This window comes from Bufo gargarizans, chromosome 8 (genome assembly GCF_014858855.1).
Source record: "Bufo gargarizans isolate SCDJY-AF-19 chromosome 8, ASM1485885v1, whole genome shotgun sequence".
Lineage (NCBI taxonomy): Eukaryota > Metazoa > Chordata > Amphibia > Anura > Bufonidae > Bufo > Bufo gargarizans.
The window spans coordinates 144193000-144205305 of record NC_058087.1 but is presented as its reverse complement, the minus strand read 5'-3'; the positions used below and the strand labels follow the sequence as shown (position 1 = coordinate 144205305).

General features: G+C 44.1%; 1 protein-coding gene and 1 long non-coding RNA gene across 3 annotated transcripts in view; one reads left to right on the top strand and one right to left on the bottom strand.

Moving 5' to 3' along the window:
* Positions 1 to 12306, bottom strand: part of LOC122945093 — a 73297-nt gene that overhangs the window by 5263 nt on the left and 55728 nt on the right. The gene's annotated exons all lie outside the window — the stretch shown is intronic.
* Positions 1 to 12306, top strand: part of LOC122945092 (multidrug resistance-associated protein 1-like) — a 151826-nt gene that overhangs the window by 99998 nt on the left and 39522 nt on the right. Inside the window, exons 19-20 of one of the 2 annotated variants that reach the window (XM_044303956.1) lie at positions 9753 to 9927; positions 11807 to 11845. In XM_044303956.1, coding sequence (XP_044159891.1) covers positions 9753 to 9927; positions 11807 to 11845 — 214 coding nt within the window. The remainder of the gene's footprint in view (positions 1 to 9752; positions 9928 to 11806; positions 11846 to 12306) is intronic. The other variant, XM_044303958.1, reaches the window with a different exon arrangement.

The window sequence follows — 12306 nt, the reverse complement described above, 5'->3', positions numbered from 1 at the left end:
TAACACCTCCCTGTGTACAGCTATCAGCGACTGAAAGCTATCTCTATACACACTCGGAGAATGCTATCACTGATAACACCTCCCCCGTGTACAGCTATCAGTGACTGACCGCTATCTCTGCATACACACTTACACAGAGAATGCTATCACTGATAACAACTGCCCCCGTGTACAGCTATCAGTGACTGACCGCTATCTCTGTATACACACTTACACAGAGAATGCTATCACTGATAACAACTGCCCCTGTGTACAGCTATCAGTGACTGACAGCTATCTCTGTATACACACTTACACAGAGAATGCTATCACTGATAACAACTGCCCCCGTGTACAGCTATCAGTGACTGACAGCTATCTCTGTATACACACTTACACAGAGAATGCTATCACTGATAACAACTGCCCCCGTGTACAGCTACCAGTGACTGACAGCTATCTCTGCATACACACTTACATAGAGAATGCTATCACTGATAACAACTGCCCCCGTGTACAGCTATCAGTGACTGACAGCTATCTCTGTATACACACTTACACAGAGAATGCTATCACTGATAACAACTGCCCCCGTGTACAGCTATCAGTGACTGACAGCTATCTCTGTATACACACTTACACAAAGAATGCTATCAATCACTGGTAACACCTCCCCCATGTACAGCTACCAGTGACTGACAGCTATCTCTGGATACACACTTACACAGAGAATGCTATCAATCATTGATAACACCTCCCCGTGTACTGAGAGCTGTTAACAGGTGTGATCTTAAGTTAGAAAAGGCAGAGATATAAATTGTATAAATGACAAGTTTTACTGAATCTTTTCCCACAATGACTGCAGATTACACTACATTTTGTGGTGGCAGGTCTTCCTTAAACTTAAACTGTTAAAAGGGTAGTATAAGTGCAATACATTTCAAGCTGTCTCTTTCATCACAGAATGACATTACAGAAAGTACAGGCTAACCTACAGATGACCCACAAGTGTACACTACATGAATACAAGCGTCACCAGCATAAAAAAAATAATATAAAGCACATTACATATGGCAACCTGTGTATAAACGAGTAACTTTCAGCAGAATGAATAAATATATTTGCTGTGTAGGAAAAAGGATGCTGATCCTGTGACGAGACTATGAGCCCTTGAGCTGGACACCGGGAGTAGGAAAGGAAGGGTTTTCAATGACCTGAAGTACGTCCGTCCTCACAGGAGGAGGAGAACATAAATCCAATAGTGTATATAGGAGATTGACAATCTCCAAAAGGCAGAACGTTTGAGTGATGTGTCCGTGTATGGGGTTATATTGGGGAATGTCTTACGGTGCTGAGATGATCAGTAGAACAGTAAGGCCCCTTTCACACGGGCGAGTTTTCCGTGCGGGTGCGATGCGTGCGGTGAACGCATTGCACCCGCACTGAATCCTGACCCATTCATTTCTATGAGACTGTGCACACGAGCGGTGATTTTCACGCATCACTTGTGCGTTGCGTGAAAATCGCAGCATGCTCCTCTTTGTGCGTTTTTCACGTAACGCAGGCCCTAAAGAAATGAATGGGGTTGCGTGAAAATCGCATGCATCCGCAAGCAAGTGCGGATGCGGTGCGATTTTCACGCATGGGTTCTAGGTGACAGTCTATTCACTGTATTATTTTCCCTTATAACATGGTTATAAGGGAAAATAATAGCATTCTGACTACAGAATGCTTAGTATAATAGTGCTGGAAGGGTTAAAAATAATAAAAAAGTTAACTCACCTTCTCCTCTTGTTAGCGCAGATGCCGGTCTGTTCTTTATCTGTGGGCTAAAGGACCTGTGGTGATGTCAGATCATGGTGATGGACCATGTGATTGGAGCATGTGATCTGACATCACCTCAGGTCATTCAGCCCACAGATAAAGAACAGACCGGCATCTGCGCGAACAAGAGGAGAAGGTGAGTTAACTTTTTTTTATTATTTTTAACCCTTCCAGCACTATTATACTAAGCATTCTGTATTCAGAATGCTATTATTTTCCCTTATAACCATGTTATAAGGGAAAATAATACAATCTTCAGAACATCAATCCCAAGCCCGAACTTCTGTGAAGAAGTTCGGGTCTGGGTACCAAACATGCGCGATTTTTCTCACGCAAGTGAAAAACGCATGACAATGTTTTGCACTCGCGCGGAAAAATCGTGCATTTTCCCGCAACGCACCCGCCTCTTATCAGGGCAAAAAACATGACGCCCGTGTGAAAGAGGCCTAAGGGTCGTGTGTAGCATCCGAGGCTGAAATCACATGTGAAGGGAGGGTGTCTGCTGGGATCACATGTAGACAATATGTCAGTTGGCAGGAACTAAGTGAGAGATCCTATGTCAGGAGAGTGGAATAGAAGTGGGGCATGTGGTTTTTCCCACATAGTGAGAATAAAGTTAAAGAGGTGGAAGCGTTACTATAATCTTGAAAATTTGTTCTGTGGCATAGGAAACGCATAAACAGTTCAACTGGGAGAAATGAACTTATATATTTACATTATACATTTTTTTTATATTATAAAACCAAATGGGATGTCTCACAATTTCCCCGCTGAACTGATACATTTATTCATTCTGCTGAACATGTTCCTTTAGGCTACTTTCACACTTGCGTTAGGTGCGGATCCGTCTGGTATCTGCTCAGACGGATCCGCACCTATAAATGCGAACGATGGTATCCGTTCAGAACGGATCCGTCTGCATTCTATGTAAAAAAAATAAAAGTCTAAGGCCTCTTTCACACTACCGTTTTTTTTTTCCGTTTTGCGGTCCGTTTTTTGCGTTCTGTATACGGTCCGTATACGGAACCATTCATTTCAATGGTTCCGCAAAAAAAAAAAAAAAACGGAATGTGTTCCGTATGCATTCCATTTCCGTTTTTCCGTTCCGTTGAAAGATAGAACATGTCCTATTATTGCCCGCAAATCACGGTCCGTGGCTCCATTCAAGTCAATGGGTCCGCAAAAAAAACGGAACACATACGGAAATGCATCCGTATGTCTTCCGTTTCCGTTCCGTTTTTTCTGAACCATCTATTGAAAATGTTATGCCCAACCCAATTTTTTTCTATGTAATTACTGTATATGCCATACGGGAAAACGGAACAACGGAACGGAAACTGAACCACAACAGAAGCAAAAAACGGAACAACGGATCCGTGAAAAACGGACCGCAAAACACTGAAATGGACATACTGTACTGTGAAAGAGGCCGAAGTCTAAGGCCTCATGCACACGACCGTTGTGTGCATCCGTGGCCGTTGTGCCGTTTTCCATTTTTTTTTCACGGACCCATTGACTTTCAATGGGTCCGTGGAAAAATCGGAAAATGCACCGTTTGGCAGCCGCATCCGTGATCCGTGTTTCCTGGCCGTGAAAAAAATATGACCTGTCCTATTTTTTTCACGGCCAACGGTTCACGGACCCATTTAAGTCAATGGGTCCGTGAAAAATCACGGATGCACACAAGATTGTCATCCGTGTCCGTTTTTTCCTATCATTTCAATGGCAAACTTGACTTAGATTTTTTTTTTTCATTTTTCATGTCTGTGGATCCTCCAAAAAACAAGGAAGACCCACGGACGAAAAACGGTCACGGATCACGGACCTACGGACCCCGTTTTTGCGGACCTTAAAAAAAAACGGTCGTGTGCATGAGGCCTAATTGTTAGTCAGACAGATCCGTCCTGACTTTACATTGAAATTCAATGGGGGACGGATCCGTTTGCAATTGCACCATATTGTGTCAACGTCAAACGGATCCGTCCCTATTTACTTGCATTGTAAGTCAGGACGGATCCGTTTGGTGTCCGCCTCCAGAGCGGAACGGAGCCAAACTGATGCATTCTGAACGGATCCTTATCCATTCAGAATGCATTGGGGATGAACGGATCCGTTCAGGGCCGCTTGTTAGAGCCCTCAAACGGATCTCACAAGCGGAACCCCAAACGCAAGCGTGAAAGTAGCCTTATACGTGTTGCCATGTTTAGGGTGCTGTGACATGCAGCTTTTTATGGCAGTTTTTGATGTAGTGTTTTTTGAGCCAGAAGTGGGTTAAAAGGAAAAGGAAAAATTAAAGGAAGGACTTGTACTTCTCTTCTCCTTCCTGCTGGATCCACTTCTGGCTTTGGCTCCAAAAGCTGACGGAAAAAGCTGGATGACACTAGCCTAATTTGGTTTTAATTTTGTTTTCTGAATGCCTCTGACGTTTTGTATTTGTGTATTGTGCACTCGCAGGTCATCTGCATGTAAGCCTGTACTTGATGTACTTTTATTATGGGCCTTAGGAAGGAAACATCACGTCTCTGTACTTTAAAGATAGTTGAACAGCAGCTCCCAGTATCCTGCATTTTATCTCCATCATCTGAGCAGCAGCAAAGCACCCAGAGTGTGCTACCCACCTATATCAGAGCTTGTTATAGACTAGGGAGCACCCTTTTATGTAAGCTGAGGGGGTTGTGTTCGTTTTTCCATCACATTATACACTCCTCGTTTCCAGGGGTTATGACCACCCTGCAATCCAGCAGCGGTGGCCGTGCATGCACACTATAGGAAAAAGCATTGGCTTCTCCGGTGGCGGGATCGTGGGATGGTGCATAGACCAACGCTTTTTGCTATAGTGCGTAAGCACGACCACAGCTGCCGGCTTGTAGGGTGGTCGTAACCCCTGGAAACGAGCAGTGTATATTGTGGTGGAAAAATTAATCAAGCCAGCAAAGGAGGCAATATGGATACTAATGTATTGTTATTAAGTGCCTTGGATTAACTTTGTCTACATCGCTATACAGGCGGCAAGCACCTTGAACAAATCAGACCAGTTTATACTATAGTATTAACTTGTGTTTCCATAAAAATTATTCCCAGCCACTTTTTTGAGTAAGGAAAGGTGAAGTTACTGGGTACACTTTGTTTGCCCACATTAAACACCTAGTGGGCTATGTACCTTGATTTGGGCTGGTTACTTGTGACTGCCCATACCCAGAAATCTGTACAGATACGCCAATATCTAGGCTTCTACTTACTTTCAGAACCAGTCACACACTAAAACACATTGTAAGCATAAGAAGCTGAGGGAAAAGAATGTGTATTATCTGGGAGCCTTCCTCTGTGGGAGGTGCTGGTAAGGTTGGCACCGGCCTGCCAGGACTGTAGGCATCAAATAGCTGTAACAGAATTTAGTGGCAACGGCTGTAAAACCTTAGCAAACTTCTGTAATTAGATCTTCGCAGTCTTGGAGGCATAAGTAAGGTCACAAAGTGCCCTGGAGGACCCGACTACCTTCCTTATCTTTCCACATTCCATCAGGAATCTGGTTTTGCACCCCTGGTAGCAGTTGGACACACCAACAGAAAAAATGGCGTGGTGTTAAACAGGCAGGAAGTGCTCAACCCCATATGCAGTTATGTACATATATACAGGGGAGCCAATCCTGCACTTGTAGCCCGTTGCTAATGAGGATCCCCAGCAAAAATACGTACAGTGGAGGATGCCCGCAGTGGACCACAAGTACCACAATAGACATCCTACACAAGATGGCACTTATGTGGATGTCATAACCAATATAACAATATAATAACATTTGCAAAGACAGGTGCACTCTGCGGTCTTACTAAACCCTCATACTGATGTTAAAATTGAGAGATTAGCCAACATATCCTACTGCGGAGGACATGTCTGAGACCGAGCACCGCGCCAAGGTTTCTCAAATAGCACCTGTCTGTGCAAATGTTATTATAGAAGTTGGACACACCTATAGATTACAGTGTTTTACGTAATCATTAATTGGCTTTTATCATGAAAAATTATTACCGTATCATTTGGCACGCAGTATGTGAAGTGATATATGGAACTGTTGCCAAATGTTTCCAGACAAAGACTTAACCCCTAAGTTACCACCAATACAGCTTTTTACAGCAGTCACTAAGGGGCCTTTAGCTGAGCCGCCACCTTTTTATGGCGGGTCTCCCGTGCAGCAGGGAGGTGGGGCTCAGCTCTCTTATGAGAGCCAGGCTCCTGCTCTAACTGTTTGGACCAGCAGGAGCGCCAGTCTAGGCAGTTTAACCCCTTACGTTCCACAGGAAATGGATGCTGTTACAGAGGGAGCAGACTCCCTCTGTCTCCCATCGGCACACCGCAAATGAGATTGTGCAGTGGCGATGTCAGTATACAGGCAGGCCGGGGCCCAATAAATGCCCGAGGCTTTCCTCCAGCGTTTCCCAACAGGCTCCTACTCTCTGACGCAGCCTGCTGGTGAATGTCAGTATAGCACTGACATTAAAATACAATGCACTATAGAACTAGTTTGTTGTATTTTAGAATCAATCAAAGTATCCGCTGTTATTATCACCGTGTGGGGCTATTAAATGGCTAAAAAAGTTAAAAAAAATAAAAAATAAAAAAAGTACCGTATATTAAATAGAAAAAAACTCCAATACAAAAAATACACTTACATAAAAATTGCTGAAATAATCTCTACTCCCCGTATTTGGTATTGCCATGTCTGCAACGACCCACACTACTGCAAATTGTGGATCCGCAAAACACTGATACTGGCCGTGTGAATGTAGCCGCGATTGCTGACAAGAATAGGACATGCGCTATCTTTTTTGTGGGGCCGCGGATCGGAATTACGGATGCGGACAACACACAGTGTGCTGTCCGCATCTTTTCATTGAAATGAATGGGTTCCCTTTTGCGGAACGGGTGCGGACCCAAAAATACAGTTGTGTGCATGCATCTTTATCATGTAATTTATCCTGTAAATTGAATGTCGGAAGAAAAAAATATGCCAGCATTGCTGCTTTTTGCTTATTCACTACCCATCCGACTGCTTATCCCCTTATCTTAACCCCTTATCTCCTTCAGCTGCACACTTACACTTTCACACACAGCTATGGAGCCCCCACCTTTTTTCTCTTATCAAGGTTCCTCAAGGCCATTTGAGAAGGCTGTCATTATCCCTTCCTAACACATACTTCTAAAACTTCTGAGGTGTTTGCAGTTGTAGTTGTAAAATCGTTTATAAAGAAAATGATCAAATTCTGTCAACAAACAAGGAGGGTAAACGGTGTGGGACCACGGACCAGCGGCCCCCAGCCTCTACATTTAGTCTTCTAAGATTTCACTGTGATCGGCACACAAACAGCTATTTGTAATTCTGCACCGTCTATGGAACAGGTACGCACACATGAATGTTAAATGCACATTTACTATCAAATAAAGAAATGTATAGAATTTTTTATTCTATTCCCAAATTCATTCACTTTGAAATAAAGTTGTAATTTCTTTTTTTTCGGATTCGGTGTCTCAATAGCATTTTCATTAGGGTGCATTCACACGACTGTAAGTGTTTTGCAGTGCGCAAATTGCGGATCCGCAAAACATGGATACCGGCCGTGTGCATTCCTCATTTTGCTGCCCGCACCTTTTGTGGACCCATTGAAATAAATGGGTCCGCAGAACGGATGCAGCTCCAGAATTATGGCCATGTGAAGGCACCCTTAAAAAGAGGCATACTGAATATCAAATGCCCCGAATCACATCCACGTATGAATGGCTGGAAGCTTCTCATCTTCCCTAAAGTAACCAAAAGTTAATTAGTCACTTGGGAAGAGAAGATTAGATGGAAGCAACATCAACGTCCACTATTTTCTGCCATAATGACAGCTGTAGAATAGAAATGCACATTAGAACAAAGGGCTATCACATGTACACAACACACAAGCATATCTATACAAGAACAAATTCCTGTCTGCAAAAGCAAACAGAAGGAAAGTTACCTCTTACTGTATGACTGAGGTCACATTTCATAATTTTAGCAATAACCTAGGTTACCTTAATGTTTGGACGTATTTGTATCCTACCTGTTCATCTCTGCTGGGGCTAAGATATTTGCTGGGACTGACTCTGAGGCGCTTGAACAGGATGGCAGCCGACTGGGTGAAATCCCCAGATTCCTCTGTACGTGAGTGGGGGAATTAGTGCGCAGACTATGTGACAATTTAATTTCCAGAGGAGATCTCTGCGCACAGAACTGTATCCCCGAGCAGGAAGGCTGCCCGTGTGCTGTACGCTGTACTGGCAGCGTCTGTCTCAGTAAGTAGTGTTACCTTGCCGTCCGAACCTACCCAAGGCACATGTGAGCCTGTTATGGGATGTTTGGAAGCCAAGTCACTCTGTAATACTGTTCTCACTGTCCCCATATTAACCGGGCAATGGAAGAAGTGTCTCCTCTATGAAAATCTGGGAGGTTATGGAGGTAGCAGCTCACCCCCTTCTTCTTCCTTCTGCGTCTGGGACCTCGTCTTTACTTTCACTGATGCTGAAAGAGGTGCAAAAACGTGAATAACAGTATTGCCACCATCCTCTAATCTTTCCCTTTTGGTTCTTACGGGTTTCTGGATACTGGTAAAAGTAAAACGCCATAATCGGGCTCAATTCTCACCAGTGTCACTGTCTAGGTTACCCCGTTTGCAGAACTGGAGACAGCCTACAAACGCCTCCCTCACCTTTCGTTTAGTACAGCTGCACTACACCCCTGTTGGCATCCATGGCCATAGTCCTAGACGTACGCCACTCTATATCTCCATGAGATATAACCCAATGCCTTCCTGATTTGCAAGGTAAAGGTAGAGCACTTCACCCAAATTGTCACACCGTTTGCAATGCCAACCTTAAAAATCACAAGAAAGAACAAAAGGGCTTTGACGGTGAAAGCCTGAACACAATAGATGGGGCTGTCTTATGTGGTACTTCGTACACTGAGGCTGTAGTGTTCACGGGCATCTCGGGGATGCCCAAGACCCCTTGCCTAAACCCAGACATGGGGCACCTTACTGCTCCTCTGAGACAGCAACAGTGTGGGAGGGATGTCCCATCTCCACACTTTACAACCAGTTAGAAACAGCGCACCGACAGTTAACAGCAATTATAAGGAAAGAGTCACCTGCGAGAGAGAGTGGCAGTGTCTCTCAAGACCCACAGAGAAGAAGAGGAGAGACGGGTAAGAAATCTCACTTGCAGCCCCTTGGTCTGTCCCATAGGTCCTCCCGTGTCCTGGTCACTTTCACGGGGGCTAAGGACGTGCCTTCATCCTCCACCCAAAACTGATAAGGAAATCTGCACCTTCTTTAAACAAAGTGTCTCTCGGACAGAAGAGATTTAACTGGAGAGTGTGAGAATGAGGGTTACAAGGATAGTAAAGGAGATAAATTGTGAAAATAGAAGTAAATAAAGATATGTCAAATAGAGATGGTCAGGGCTTTGGCATCTTGCCAAGCCAAAGCACTTTTAAGCCATATTTCTGGCCACCTGCCATGTGGGCGTCCTCTTCCAGTTTTGCACGCCTTGCACACTTTAAACCATAACACCAGGAGTTAAAATGTATCATTGAGCTACAAGAACTGTTTTGTCTAAAGAGAGGCCCCTGTCTGCGATCATCCTGCTACCTTATCTGCATCAGACGTCATACGGGGGCCTAATGTCAGAATGACCATTTCAGGGCCCTGCTACTGGTTCCACTCTAGCGCATCTTGCTACAAGTAGCTAAAGTTCAACCACACACCCGTATAGAGGCTCTAGAATATTAGCTATTAAGTATTAGAAAAGCTGTATATGATTATTTTCTTCATGAGGGTGCAGGGGCGTTGTATGTGGCAATAATAAGAGTTGGCTGTCTCTACAATGAGGGTTAATGCATGAATGGGTAATTTTTAGTCTTTTTGTGCTTGTAGACTCGTATACTGGTTACTCATGGAGTGAGTTACTTGCCACAAATGGACTCCATTATTGTGATGGTGGATGGAAAAATCACCGAAATTGGATCCTATCAGGAGCTCTTGAAACAGGACGGTGCATTTGCTGAATTTCTACGTACATATGCCAATGCCGAGCAGAACAATGGGCAAGGTGAGCGCCTAACCCAGGCTTTGTAACCAAAGACCCTGAAATTGTATTGCATTGCCTTTAAAGTTAATCTTGACTCGTTTAGAGCAGTATATAAAGCATTACACCCACACAGTAGATCTTGTCACTGGTTTGTTAGACTAGAGCTCATGGTTGTACTTTTTGATAGTCTTGTTCCGGCCAACCTCACATTACTAACTGTGGCGACGTAGATCACAAAAAGAGAGGCATTCTAATAATCTGATGAGTAAGGACGACCTCCAACTTGGAGAGAAGTAGGAATGAGCGAACTTGTGTTTTCAAGTTCAGCGTACAAGGTTCGGGTTATCTAAGAATTCTGTAATGGATTCCACTACTATGGACTATAACTTATGGTCCGTGGTAGCGGAATCCATAACGGAATTCTTAGATAACCCAAAACTTGTACGCCGAACTTGAAAACAGAAGATCGCTCAACACTAGAGATAAGCGATCTATTAGAAAATGGCATTCTCTATTATCCTCGAATACGTTTTATTTTTAAAGGGAGCCTGTCTCCATGCTCTCAAAGTAAGCATGCCTCCATGTAAAGTAGGTGCCCCCAAACATTACTTTACTTGTGAAAATTAGGTCCTGTAATCCTAGGAACTGCTCCTCATTATTTTTATTCAAATAAGGTTTCTTGTGCACCATCTCTCCCCCAGTAAGACCTCCCAACACCTCCTCCTCTTATCCCAGAGGTTTCAGATTCTGTAGCGATGACACGGAGAAGGCCAGTGGTGCACTTAAAGGCTTATTTGCATAAAAAGAAAAGGCATTTCTCAGGATTAAAGGGCTTCATTTTTGCAAGAAAGGTATGGTCATGTTTTTGATTTTGGAGGTGACAGACTCCCTTTAAAGGGGTTGTGCAAGAATGCCAGAGATTTTGGAAAACTCTGTAAAGGGAAGACTACTTACCTGCTGGCTCCCCGCTCCTTCTCCTCCCAGCCTTGTGATGCCCCACTTGGCTTCCTTAATGTAAACATCCGGATTTACATTGTTGCGACCAATCGCTGTCTGCGGCAGAGACCGGATGCCCTTGCATCATGTGACGATTAGTCACCATCACGGCCAGTGATTGGCTGCAGCCATGTCAAACTGGATGTATTCAGCAAGGGAGCCCAGCGGAGCATTGCAGGCCGGGAGGAGAAGGAGCGGGGAGTCAGAGCCAGGAAGAAGATAAGTAATCTTTCCCTTACAGGTCCGGGTAATCTTAGCACCACCCTCATTCTTGCACAAGTTATTTGCAGTAGATTAGAGAACTTCCAACTCTACACATAGAAACCTGTAAGCGGTGGTCTGCAGCCTGTTGATGGCTCTTAATTTCACATCAGTTACCCCAAAGTGGATGGAACCTGTCAGCCCCTTTATGCTCTCTGAAGGCAGCATAAAGCATTGAGAGACCCACTGATAGTCAGTGGTGTGGTGCTTATGACACGTAAAAAATTAGGATAAGTCATCTGATCGGTCTGACTCCTGGCAACCCCCGCCAATTAGCTGTCTAAAGAGGATTATACTGCACCGCTTAGAAGAGGATGTAAACAGCTGATCAGCTTGGGTGCTGGATGTCAGACCCCTGCCTATGAGATATTGGTGACCTATCCCGAGGATAGGTCATCAATACATACTGCCTGCACAAACCCTTTAAGGCCATTTGCACATACAACACTCGAGAAGTGGCCTGAAATCCCCTGCAACATCCTTTGCATTGTAGTAGGTGAAATCTGCCCTACGTATGGAGAAAAATCCACATCGGATGTCTACATAACAGACCCTGTAGTGCTGATCGCTGGGACTGCTGCAGCAGTTTGTTTTCTACTCTAACTTTGCTTATCCTTCTTTGCTTGTGCTGCCATGATTGCAGTCCACACGGACGTGGACGTGGAAGTGGAAGAGGAGGAAGGTTCGTCTTCAAGCATGTTGTCTGTCCTTATATGTCTTTATGATAAACTGGTCCTTATTTGATCTGACCCTGTGTGCGTACAGTAATGTAAGATGGTCTGTCATGGAGCATGCTGCTGTGTTTTTTTGTTTTTATGCCAGATTTGTACCCAATACAACAGAAAGAAACTACCCGTGTGGTGCATGGCTGGTTCTAGCTTTGTTAGAAAGTTATTGTCCTTTTTATTATTTGGTTTGATTCTTATTATTTATATCAATCATGGCATAACCCATTTAAGGATCCTCATGGGCTGGAGAGAGGAGTGGTTACACAAAATCTCCCTGGCTCTTCAGGATCTTTCCACCTCCATTACACCGACTGACTTTGAATAGGTACTGTGTAATTAATTTTGCATGTGATGACGCTGCATGGTAATAGAACACGTCCTGCCAGGTTTCCCCACATATTCCATCTGATCACTG